This window comes from Camelus bactrianus, chromosome 2, assembly GCF_048773025.1.
Source record: "Camelus bactrianus isolate YW-2024 breed Bactrian camel chromosome 2, ASM4877302v1, whole genome shotgun sequence".
Classification (NCBI taxonomy): Eukaryota; Metazoa; Chordata; class Mammalia; order Artiodactyla; family Camelidae; genus Camelus; species Camelus bactrianus.
This window is the reverse complement of record NC_133540.1, coordinates 105,642,780-105,656,171: the sequence shown is the minus strand read 5'-3', so window position 1 is coordinate 105,656,171 and position 13,392 is coordinate 105,642,780. Positions and strand designations below refer to the sequence as shown.

The 13,392-nt window shown below is 40.3% G+C and overlaps 1 protein-coding gene across 5 annotated transcripts in view; it reads right to left on the bottom strand.

The window, feature by feature from the left end:
* The window catches only part of ATP8A1 (ATPase phospholipid transporting 8A1), a 214,507-nt gene that overhangs the window by 164,838 nt on the left and 36,277 nt on the right, over nucleotides 1–13,392 (bottom strand). For all 5 annotated transcript variants that reach the window (XM_074348531.1, XM_074348524.1, XM_074348539.1 and 2 more), the window contains one exon: nucleotides 10,303–10,348. In XM_074348531.1, the coding sequence (XP_074204632.1) occupies nucleotides 10,303–10,348 (46 nt within the window). The remainder of the gene's footprint in view (nucleotides 1–10,302; nucleotides 10,349–13,392) is intronic.

Here is a 13,392-nt window from a genome sequence, read left to right as displayed (position 1 = left end):
TAAGTGAAAGAAGCAGATACAAAACGTTACATATTGTATGATCCCATTTATAGAAAATACCCAGAATAGAAAAATTCATAGAGACAGAATGTAGATTCGTGGTTGTTAGGGGCTCATGGAAGGGGACAGTGGGGACTGACAGTTTATATGTATGGGGTTTCTTTCTTGGGGTAATGAAAATATTCCAGAATCAGATAGTGGCGATGGGTGCATAACTGTGAATACACTGAAAAACACTGAACTATATACTTGAAAATAATGAATTTTATGGTATGTGAATTATAGCTCTATTAAAAAAAGCTACATAAAATGATGCCAATGAACTATTTAAACATTTGCTTAAAATAGACTCCTCAGTTTTATAAGTTCCTAAAATGACTCCAGTGTGAGCCACTGGAAGCAGTTACACAACAGTTAGATACACTAATGTTCTTATGTGTTTGGGACATGAACGTCCTCTGATGTCAGCTCTGGGCCACCCTATCCAGCTCTGAAATCTGAACTAGCCCTCTGTGAAATGCTGCCACTTCCAAGATGTTTGTCCGTTCACATCTAAAAATAGTCTGGAATCACTCTACTGGGTGCCACTTGCCAGGATGGGAGATGTCACAACAGGCTGCCCAAACTCAGCAGACCGTGCCAGGGAATCTTTGCTCCACGAAGAAGGGTGGCAGCCTGCGGCATTTCCACGGAAACCATCCAAATCTGCTTCACTTCTCCATCTTCGTTATCTGCTCATTCCCCTCAACCCTGCTCAGATGGCTTCTCTATGCACATTGAACCCTATCTACCTCCCCCTAACTGACCCTTCTGCACTTTTCTCCCTCTATTAATTAACCTGTCCCCCCATCCCCTAGGGGATGTCTGCCTCCACCCAAACAGTACATCCAGCTACTCTCTTCTCCCCTATTCTCCAACTAAACGGTTCCTCTCTGCTCATCACTGAAGACATACACTGGAAAATACAGCTTACTGCAAAATGTACATGTCTAAGAAACTTTTAAATACGTATTCAGCCAACAATGTACAAGCCAACAGGATTTACATAAAGGAAAAGCTGAGATTCCCTCATCTCACGGCACTTTCTCAAGGTAAGGAATGCTAACTGATGCACCCTTCACATACCTTTCCCTGGACAAACATGTGCATATTTGTTTTCTTTCTTTTTAAAAATGTATTTCTCTGCAACTTGGTTTCCCACTTAACAAAAGATACTTTCAGGACAAAGTATAAAGACGGCTTATTTTTGAAAAACAATCCAGTGTACGACGGGTCAGATAATTGAATAGACTCACAAGACTCCCCAGGGTGTATTCATAAAAAGCTTTAATCAAAGTAGAGGATATGGTACAGCAGGAAAACAAAAGCCTAGGTAAGCATCAGGGGCCTGGAAATTTCTAGGCACAGTCCCCTGGGGTCCCTTTCCATCCACCTAGGGCAAGAATTTTGAACCTCTATGATATGTACAATAAATCTTTATTTCAGGGAAGCCTGGGGAAAAGCTTCCAGGGGGTCTTTTATACCCTCTAGCCAATGAGATAAGCTAGGCTATGTAACAGGTAAAACCAGGTAAGCCATCAATCTATATACATCCTTAAACTGAGCAGAGAGGCTAGTTTCAGATGCTCCAGGGAGTTTCAAACCCTACACAGCGTGTTAATTCACCAGGGAGTCCATCTCGTCTTGCTCGTGGCCAAGGTTGGGCATCACAATTCCCAATGTCCCTGAGACAAGCAGAGAGCGATTCCAGTCCAGCTGCAAAACAGCTCTGTTTTACACAACAGCTGTATCATAGTATAGTCAACTATCCTCCTGTTGATGGAAATTCTGACTTCTATTTTTTTCTACCACCTCAAACAACACTGAAATATATCCACATGATTATATTCCACAGGAGAGGGTCCCCAAAGAGTGCTGCTAGCTAGAGGGCATTTGCATTTATACTTTCATCATACACAACTACATGACTTCCCTGCTGCGATCCACACTGTCACCAGCACTACGTGAGGTTCCACTGACTATGAACTCAGAAAGGCACAAATTGCTATCAGCCATCTGAATTTTGTCCATCTGATGGGCATTTGGTATTTATTCTGAAAGCTTCCATGGCCTGGATTATTCCAAGTGTAAATTACCTTTATGTCCTACTCTGAGTTAGAATTCTAACTAAGCAGAGCAACACATCTCTGGATATAGCACAGAAACTTGCTACTCAACAGGTTGTCCAGAGACCTGTAGCATCAGCTTTCCTGGAGGCTTCTTAGATCTAAGGATATGTTTCTATCCACCGCCCCCTCCCCCAACCCCAATTCATTTGTTTTTGAAATACGAAACTGGAACACAGAAATAAAAGCTCGAAGTGCACAGCTTCTTCAAATCTGCGGCTAGACCCATCTTAGGATATGGAGAACAATGCAGAATTCTGGTGAAGTTGAAAATCAACTCACAACATACAAATCAAGGCTTGAATACTGGTCAAGGATAAAAGTCGGTTACAGTTCATTGTTGTTTCTACTTCTGAACTGGTTCCTAAGTGGCCAACTAGAGAACAATTAAAATAGACCACGTCACATGCTGGTGACTAAAACAGTAACCTAGTTATTTTTTAACCGCTGACTTCCTCTGACCTGGCTCGAACCAGGTGTAGAGGAAACAAGGAAAAATGCCGGGTCCTTTGCTGAATTTTTAGCTTTCTTGCGCCAAAAGTACACCTACTTTACAACTTTGGAGTGTAAGAGGTCAAGAAGGGAAGCCACGGAGGAGGTGATTAGTGAAGCCTGGTAGGGACAGAGGGGACAGAGCATGCAAGGACAGAGCTGACAATGGCCTGTCTTATGACGCTTTAACAGCTCCTTCTTTTAAATGCAAAGCTCCTCCACTTCTCCCCAGTTCCCCAAACACACCTGCCACAGTTTCCACACAGGCTAATTAGTCTGACAGCATGCATGGGAGGGCTCAGCACCTCAAGTGTGACCTGCCTTTACTTAGCAGGATGCCACTGAACAGCTTTGTTGTAATGGGTTTTCTTTCTCGAAATGAAAACATTCTGTTAGAGTCCCTTGGGAATCCGCTGATCAGATCAAAGGCCCTGGAGCAACTGTCAGTCTCTCAGGACTCATCGTACGGGTACAGGTGCCGGCTTGGCTTCTCTGAGAGAAGCCGCCAGCCCTGCAATCGAACTCGTCTACCACTGGGGCCGTTCCTGAGCAATCAATCCACTTCTTGAAGTGTGTAACAAGAGGCAAGTTGTCCAAAAGGACAATGGGCACCACCGCTGTCACAGAAGACAGAGAAACCACAGAAAAGGCAGTATGCTGCAATTTCTAGGTGGGAGTAAGCCCTGAAGAGGAACTTCAGTTCACCAACAAGGTTAAGAGTGCAACTGACTGAACTCTGACTTTGAAACAGGCCGAGAAGGAAAACCAACAGAGCCACGTTAAAGCATCAATTGGTCCACTACGCAGACCCTTACTTACAAAGACAACTTGAAGGCAAAAATCTCTTGTGCAACAAACTGACATTGCACAGAGGTCTCCTGCACGAACGTGTCTACAAAGGTCAAGTTAAGCAACAGTCTGCTTGGGGTCTTAACACAAAAGACAACAGGGAAGTCCTCAGTTCCCCACTCGTCCACATTCTCTGAAGAGATTTCCAGTGAGTTGATATCACTTCTATCAACTCACTTATAAAACCTTTAACAGTGGTCAGCACTAGCAATCAGCCTCACCGAGCATTTCTTAGCAGTGAGATGCTGGGATCCTGTGCAAGGCCTACAGAAACTACAGGGGTGGGTCCCGGCAAGCTGTTTGAGAACCAGTGACTTATTAAAAAAAAAATATGTGTGAGATGATGTGACCAGAGCACAAGGGTCAACAATTTCCTTTGTCAAAATATTTTCCCGCAATCCTGCTCACCACCATGAAACACTTGCTTTTTCCTTTATGTAATGAAGAAATTCCTTGAAAGACAAATCTCCCTCCACTGCCTCACCAGTCATTCCACCCTTCCCTGCAACCAGGCTTCAGTTCTCAGAGCTCCACAACTGCTCTCCAGTTTGGAATCAGAACTCCAATTAAGAACGGTGACTTTTTTGTTTTTAAATTGAAGTACAGTTGATTTACAATATTGTTTAGTTTCAGGTGTATAGCACAGTAATTCAGTTTTTTTCAGATTATATTTCCATTATAGGTTATACAAGATATTGAGTATAATTCCCTGTGCTATACAGTAAATCCTTACTGCTTATCTATTTGATGACTTCTTAAATGCTCGATTAGTGGGCCTCACAATCCTGGTCCTCTTTTAACTCAGCAGTGTTTGATGGGGTTTCCCCTCCTTTGCCAAGCCGAGTTGGATCTATCCACTGTGTATTCTCCTTTGTCTTCTTATTGTCACTGCCCTTTCCCTCTTCCCTAATTAATCAAAAGGCAGTCTTCCTTTGGCCTCACCCCACCCATCCCCATACAGCTGTCACATTCTTTGCTCAAAAGCACAACTGGGAACCTAGCCGTACTCTTCAGTAGTTCTCTCCAAGTTCTTCACCCCGGTTTTCAAAAGCCTCCGAATTATGACCCTAATGTGCCTTCCTGTCCCAGCCCCCACTGCTCCCTGCCGTGTATGCTATACTGCAGCCAAAACAGACTATATTCAGCCCTTTGTATCCACGGTTTCTGCATCCACCACCTACCACGCCATTTTACATAAGGGACTTGAGCATCCTCAGATTTTGGTACCTGAGTGGAGGGGGTCCTGGAACCAATTCCCCATGGATACTGAGGGACAACTGTATTTGCTATGCCCAGAAAATATCTCAGGCCTTCCCACTTCCTCCTGCACCCATCCCGACAGCTCTGCTTACTTTACAAACCTTGCATGTGGCATTTCTGAATTCCCATCTCTCTCATTTGGCCTTTATTAGTTTTTCTATCTTGTATCATAGTATCAGCAAGTATCTTATCTCCCCTACCGGATTCTAATTTCCTGTAGGGCAAAAATGAAGCCTGGTTTCTTTATGCATTTTCTGCACTGGGTCTTACACAAGGTAGATGTTCAATAAAGACTTACTGAACTGAAATAATAAACATTCTAACTTTGGATCACACCTATTTTTCTCCTTTCACTTTAACTATGGCCCTCAGTTTCCCTAGTGGGTTTTGCAACTGGGTGTGCAACTTTTATTTATAGGACAAATGAAAGACAATATAGGGTTGTACTTCCCCACAAATAAATACCTCCTCTTCACCCAGGGCTACTGCTGAAAGTATCTGACCAGTTCAATTTATAAAATCCTAAGATTTTTAAATTTTAATTTGAAGATATTAACAATCTTAGAGGTGTCTGCCTGCACCCCAATGTTCATAGCAGCACTACCTACAATAGCCAAGACATGGAAACAGCCTAAATGTCCATTAACAGATGACTGCATAAAGATGTCATATATTTATACAATGGAATAGTATTTAGCCATAAAAAACGACAACATAATGCCATTTGCAGCAACATGGATGTCCCGGGAGAATGTCATTCTAAGTGAATTAAGCCAGAAAGAGAAAGAAAAATACCATATGAGATCGCTCATATGTGGAATCTAAAAAAATAAATGAACATAAATACAAAACAGAAACAAACTCACAGATATAGAATACAAACTTGTGGTTGCCGGTGGGAAGGGACAGATTGGGAGTTCGAAATTTGTAGATACTGACAGGCATGTGTAGAATAGATAAACAAGATTATACTGGGAAATATATACAAAAGATCTTGTGGTAGCTCACAGTGAAAAAGAATGTGACAATGAATATAAGTATGTTCATGTATAACTGAAAAATTAAGCTCTACATTGTAAACTGACTATAACTCAGTTAAAAAAAAATCTTAGAGGTGTCTGAAAACATCCTTTAGGCCATATATGCACTTAATTTTTAAGTCCAATTTTTAAGCTCATGGAAACAATACTTCCTAAGAACTGTTTTAGGCAAGTGATGTACATGCTGTAGAGTACAGGTTTAGGCCTATGGACGGACCAGGTGTGGAGACACCTCCAGGGAGACAAAAAGGCTGCACAGTGGCTTTTTCAATAAGTCAGGAAAGTGGTGCTATTTTAAGTCCCTTTGCAGGTAATAAATTCAACCAGATGGACTCAGCCCTATTAGTAGGTCATTTCAGGCTTAACAACCTAGAATGTATTCAACCCACACCAACTCAACACCTTTTCCATAAAGGACTTTAAAGATGAAGTAGCTTCCAGTCGAAGATAAGCAACTCTGTATCCTGCAGGGAAGTCGCCCTGTTAGCGGTTATCAGCCACCACCAACTCAACACCACTTCTGCAAAGGCTGAAGGAGCTCCAGGGAAGGAGGATACAGGTGGAGATGAGAGCTATTGTTTTTAGCTATGTGCCTAGTTAAGAAGAATCTCATGCTGTCTTTTTCTAAATTAAATTAAACACAGCAAAACTACTTTATTGAAGACTTATTCTAATCTAATACCTACAAGGTATGAAACAATCTAACTGTGGTCATGGTGGCCCTCATTCCCCTGCAGCATCCAGCCAGGTGACTGATGTGCTGCCAGAGGCCACAGGCGTCTCCCAGACATGCACCCCTGCAGAAGGTATGTGCACCAACCTTCAGAGAATATATCCAAGCCTGGGATTTTAAAAAAGCAAACTTACTTCACTAAGAGGCATTTTTAATTTCAATTTTTTAGATCCCAATTACCTTAGTCCGTACCTCCATCCTATCCTTTCCTAGGCCTCCATATTGTGATTTTATGCAAATCTATCATTCCACTTGAAATATTGGCATGCTGACCATAATAGTATTTCATTTTAAAAAGCATATATTTATAATTTAATAAAAGAAGTAGCTCAACCATCACAACAAATTCATACAGGGATTGGCTTCAATATACATATTATAATGATAACTACCAGTGTATAATTTACAAAATTCTGCAGAGCCAGATTAGGCAAAAAAAAAAAGCAATTCAGGAATACATTGAGAGACTGCCTCCAGTGTGTGTGTAGACACATGGAAGAGGATATGTCAAATACTGCGAGTTCAAATACTGAGGAAGCAATCAGGAAAAAATGAAGGTAAGTTTACATGCCAGGAAAGCCAGGGCATTCTGAATATGACAGTGCTCTGAGGCTTCGGGTAACAGAAGTAATAAATGGATACATACTGTGTTCACAGGAGGCAGAGCAGACTGAAATGATGATGTAATGACTTCAACAGCGAAAGTAAAGAGGCAGCAAGAACTTCCACTGTATTAGTTTTTTCTCTCTTTTTGAAATCAGTGCCTATGAAACAGTCTGAGACACAGCGTTTTAAAAAATACTGCTTTTCCTCTTGCTCACACCCTAGATAATGAATTTCCAACAAGGCTCTTTTCATTTCTGCTCTCTTCTTGCTTCCTTATTTGCACAGCAGTATCTATACAGAGAATGGTTAACTCACTCACACAGAGCACCTGCTAAGGAAGGGGCGGATGCTACAGCTGTGCAGACACAAAGATGAGGGAGAGGGTGGACCTGCCTTCTGCAGAATCCATAATATAACACGTGATTGAGTTCATTAATTCGTGAAGGTGAGGCATCAGACAGGTACCAGTTCACAGTAAATGGCTGAAAATGTTGTAAATGAAATTATAGATTTATATTTCTGAAGTCACAAGGCAAAGACAGAGAAAAGTCACTTTCTGGTGCCTCAGATCAAAATAAGGAGAGAAGATAATCATTTCTTTAAGAATGTAGACAGATTAACATTTGAATCCGAGGGAAAGGTGTCCTTTTATGTACTGCATGGTCTTGGTAAACATTTAGAAAATAAAATTTTATGTTAAATACTTCAAATGTCTGTCAAAAATTAATTATCTGCCAAAAGTAACCCCCTTTCCACTCCTACACCCATCGCTGCCTCAACTCAGGAAAGCAAACTGAATTTCATTCTTGTCTAATGACAACAGATGGCTTTCATATAAAGCAATTAGAGCTATCTGACCGCAAACAGCACCCTGTAACAGCATCCTGTAAATCCTATGAACATTTCTGTTATCTCCTAACAAATGCAAAACTAAAAAGATGATCAATACTTGATCTAGGCAAAGAAAAAAGTGATTCCCTTCTCTTGGAAAACAATTTCAAGTATCAAACTAAGGCCATCGTTTCTTAGATATGGGATTTCTAAGAATTCTGCTGACTTAAAATGGTCTTTACATGTAGGCCCTGATAGTTTATTTTCGACATGAGTTTTAAATACTGTAGAAGCCTTTCCTCTCACTTGCCTATTCTTCATTTCTAGCCATAGGGCTAAGCTAATCCTGTCAGCCCACAATGAACTGCTGAACCAAGAATGGTAACCAAGAAAGAATATTTTCTCTGAAGAGTAGACAAAAGGAAGTATTTTTGGGAGTAGGCAAGTGTCTGGAAAACCAGAGAACCCATGAATACAGGATGGAGTAGCCTAAAATCATCCTGAATATGACAGTGACTCTTCACCCGTACAACGTCGACTTCTCGGGCCAAGACTTGAAAATAAGTGAATGCCAGTCCCTGAGGATAGGAGCCCGCTGGTACAAGACACGTTACATACTGGGAAAAAATAGTTACATATTTTTAGTTCAAAAGCTGTTACTGAATATTCTGAGCAACATGGCAACAAACACAAAAACTTGCACATCACCAAAAATACCAGTACCTGACATACTTGGGTTTTTTCCCCTTTCATTACCTGGGGTTGTCCCTTCCCACCCAAACTCCTGGAGCAGCTTAGTCCCCACACTTCTAATAGTCCCCTGTTCCCTTTCGTTCTGTTCTCCAGCTTTAATCTGCACGTTCTTAGTGTCTCTTTTTCGCTTGTAAACCTTCAACAGCTGCTCAGCATACATAAGACAAATTGGAATCTCCTTGGCTTGGCATTCAAGGCCCTGTAAAATTTGACCCTGGCCTACATTTCTAATCATGTCTTTGCTCTTCTTTGCTATAAATCTCCTTATATCTCCACTCTAATAGTGGTTCAGCAAAGCAATCCAGCAGCCTTTTTCATCTCCGTTCAGGAAAATCTCTCTTCCTCCTTCTCACTCAACAACACAAGTAATGTCTTCCCCAGGGACCTCTGCTCATATAAAATTTTCCTCGAATTCAATATCTAGCTCAAGTTACCCCACCATTCTCTCTCCTTCTTTTGAATCCATATAACATTTGACACAGGAACCACTGTTTGCCACAAAAATCTAGAGACACTGAGATCATGTCAGCCAAACCCTTCATTTCCCACACAAGATTGTTTTACCTTTTAAATAGTTCCCATCTTACACTTTTTCATATGTCCCATAATAAATATAATCTCAGTAAATATTTAGTTGATTTATTAGGCAATGTTTTAATAAATGCACCTTCCTCAAATGCATCATAGATCAGCAGATAATCCCTTTGGTGGAAGATGGTGAGAAAAGAGGCAGGGTGTTTTGACAGGGTTCCCTAACAGTCATGCCGTATAAAAATACTGTTTTAATTCCAGCCCATTTAGGCAGACATGGCTCATCCTCATCACAACAGGGCAGGTGAGAGAGAGATGAGATTCTCAGGTGGGGCGAGCTCAGGGATGAGACATCTCTTTCCCATGCTTCTGGGTTGTTTTTTTTTTTTTTTTTTTTTAATTGAGAGCACAATGGTCTATTTGCTTGCATCAAACGTCATTTTGGTTTTGATTCCATCAAAATGAGATCCCCAACAAAAAAGCCATGTCAAAATGAGATGTGCTTCCCAGCAGCTGGCCTGGTTTTACCTGTTTTATTTCTTTCAGGAGCACATATCATCTCCAAGTCCAGGATAACTCAAAGTGCTTTCAAAATGCCTTCCACCAAAGAAACATCATATCTGATTATTTTCTATAAATCTTATCTCAGGTAATATCTACAGATCACACACACACAAACAAAGACATTTTGCTTTAACACTGTCAAAAACAACTGAAGATTTTATGGACAATACTTGTGAGTACATTGCTATGAGGCACTTAAATGTATTAAAAATGTTACTTTTCAAAAAGTATTACCCTGCAAATCACTCTAATCTGAATTTTTAAGTGTCATGCTAATAAATGCTACAAAGCAAGAATCTACCCTGGAACAAAAACTTAAGAGATACACAATATTCTCCATTGTGGGGGACTGCCAAGATGGCAGAGTACATGGACGCGATGCTCACCCTCTCCCACGAATATATGTAATTGAAGTGATTAGTACATATTAGCATGAGCGTATTTGATAGATACAAGAAACAAAATATAAAATTCCTACCTTGTGTCTGTTTCTTGTTCACTGCATTATCAGCTTTATGTCGTTTCTAAAGTTTAAAAGCAAAAACAAAAACTGTGAAAACAAGTATGAGATTAATAAAACAAAATAGCACCTGTAACAAAACCGAGATTTCTTTTGACTTCTGTTTCTCAAGGCTTTTATCCTTTCATGTCCATATCAATTGTAGAAGTTCCCATGCCAGGGGTGTGGTATGGGAACAATCAGAGGGTATATAGAAATTTAAAAACTGGAAGTGTGATCCACAGCATCTTTATATGCTAGTCCTCTTCTTGGAGTATAGGTGTGTGGTCCTCAGAAAGATAGGACATTACCACATGCGTAAGATTAAAGTTTTACAAATACTAATGTACTAGAAAAGATGGAGCTGAAAGGCTGATTTAGTCTTAAATAACTTACTTAAATAAGAAGATTGCCCAAGAGAATCATCTGTAGTAACTACCATTTAGTAATGGCACAGAATTATTGTTTCTTATGAAATTCATTATCCAATTAAGCTGAGCACATCCTCTATCATTTAATGACGTGTTGATGTCTGTCAGTGACTAGAACCAAATACATCTACCATTTGCATAAAGCTGCTTCTCTCCACTGCTCCCCACAGCCCGCCTCCCCCATCGTAAGTCGCTGAACCTCATGTTTCTTCCTCCAAAGCACGAAAAAATTAAAAGGTAAACAAGTGAGTTAGTCTAAGTCTAGGCGGGTGAGTTTGAAGAGTTACATAAGCCAAGATTTTATAGCAGTAAGAAAGAGAAAGGGAAGGTCAGAGGAAAGGTGAGGATCTGCGTGGCGAGAAGCAGCTATCTTCTCTATGGTTCAACTAGAGGTCTTCCATGGCTTCCGTCTGAACTCGCAGCATCGAGTCTAACAAGTCAGCCTCTACTGACGTTGCACAAAAGTGCTGAGTGTGACCAATCAAAGATTCTATCACAGAAAGCCCAGGGTCAGATTTAGCTGCACACTCCCAACTATAAGGTGGGTTGGCACGAATGTAAAACAAACGAATTCCTAAGTCCCCCGTCCGAGAAGAAACATGGTTTATAGAATCACAGGGCACAAATGAAAACACTTTTCAAGAGAAAAGCCTGGGCTTGTAGATTAGCACTCCAAGACCCGGCAATGCTCACGAGGAGAGGCATAATAGCTGGCAGTGTGAACTCAGTTCATCCAAACAATCAGCCACTGAACTGCACAAAATGCAAATAGGGCATTCAGAATGCCTCTGTGGGAGGCTTGCTGAAAATGATTCTTGCCACATCCACATGCAGGAACACACTACAGTTCTTTCTCATAATGAAACACTCACTAATAAAAGTGTAATAATGCAGACTTTTAATAGGCAAATTATTGCTTCCAAAAGCAGATGATTTGCCAGCAAATGTTCTTAAATAAAATTTTAAAGTTCTATTAAATTTGTAGCATCAGTGGAGAAGATTCCATGATTGATAAAACTCTAAAATATTTTTTTTTTGTGATTGTTGTTAATCAAGATATTAAGAAAATTAGAAAGTAACCCAAAATAAATTTTGGTCGAAAATAACAGTCCAAGGCAAATTTAGATATTTGAAGGCAGTGCAAATGTTTCCAGAACAATTCACATCTATGATAGACAATGGTTAGACTTCCAACTAAAGGAGACAAATAAAAGCTAATTAATGAAACATTCCACTTAAACTGGAAATTTAATCTTAGTGAAACCTAAGGAGATTCTGAACATTACTTTCCACCTGTAGAGAATTCTTGTACAGAAGCCTCCCCTCCTCACCCTTCCCACCACAAAATAAATTGAGTTACCTGTCAAGAAACAATTGTGTTGAAGATACATGAGGATCCAACCCAGAGAGGTAGATTCTAATCTTATCATTATCCCCCGCCAAAAAAACCCAAAAAACAAAAAAAAACTTTGTATCTTAAAGAGATCATCATTCCTTCTAAAACAAATAGTTCACAGAAAATTAATACAGCTATCCTCTGAGCTCAAATGCCTCTACTGTCCTGCAATCAGAACTCAGTATCACTGAGAGCTCGTGAATTATTTATTATTATCAGTATCTGATTGACAGTGCTCTAATAAACTCTACTGAATAAAGACCACCATGAACTGTAGGGTACTTAAGCATGCAGTGCTGACCACCCCTTCCTCCTGGGAACCCTTCCCCTCTAGGCATTTCCTAAGACATCTTGCCCAGGTGATCCATCTGCATCTTGGCCCCTTCTTGTCTCTCAGTGATGGGTTTCCTTAAGGCTCACTCCTTGGCCCTCTCTGCTTCTCATTCTATATTCTCTTTGATCATTCATATCTGCAATTTCAATGACAACCATCATCTAAATATATACCAGCCAAGACTCTCATCTGAGCCCCAGTCACATCCAGCTGTCTCCTTAACAGCTCCCTCTGGCAGTCTCAAAGGCATCGCAAGCTATGTTCAAAAGGCAACCTATGCCTGTAAGCCCCAAGACTTGATACTTGTCTCAGACATGCAACCACATACCATCCATCTGCACAAACCAGGAACTTGAGTTTCCTAAGTACGTTCTCTCCCTTTCACTCCTATCCAATACATTTCTTCTCCCAATAAATGTTTACAAACCACTATGTGCCAGGCCCTGTTACTATTACTGATAGAGCAATGAACAAGAGACAAAAACTCGTGCTCTCATGGAACTTACATTCCAGTGGTTGGAGAGAAAACATTAATAACATAAAAAATTAGATAAATAAATAAGTAAAATACGTAGAGTATATAGCAAGCCAGATAGTGTTGTCTTGTCAATATTACTCCTAAATATATATTGAATTCATTTTTCCATATTTCTTTATCTTTATAATACCACTTAAGTCTAAGACATCTTCATGTTTTCCTACCAACTACTACCAAAATTCTTTTTGTTTTCCTTCCAATCCATTTAACATATTTTGGTCAAAAAGATCTTTGGATGATGATGATTAACATTATTAACATTCATTCAGCACTAACCACACACTTAGCATTGCTCTAAGGACTTCAGGGCATCTTTTAATCCTAGTAACAGCTGATGTGGTTACTTGATTAATGTCTGCCCCCTGTCCTG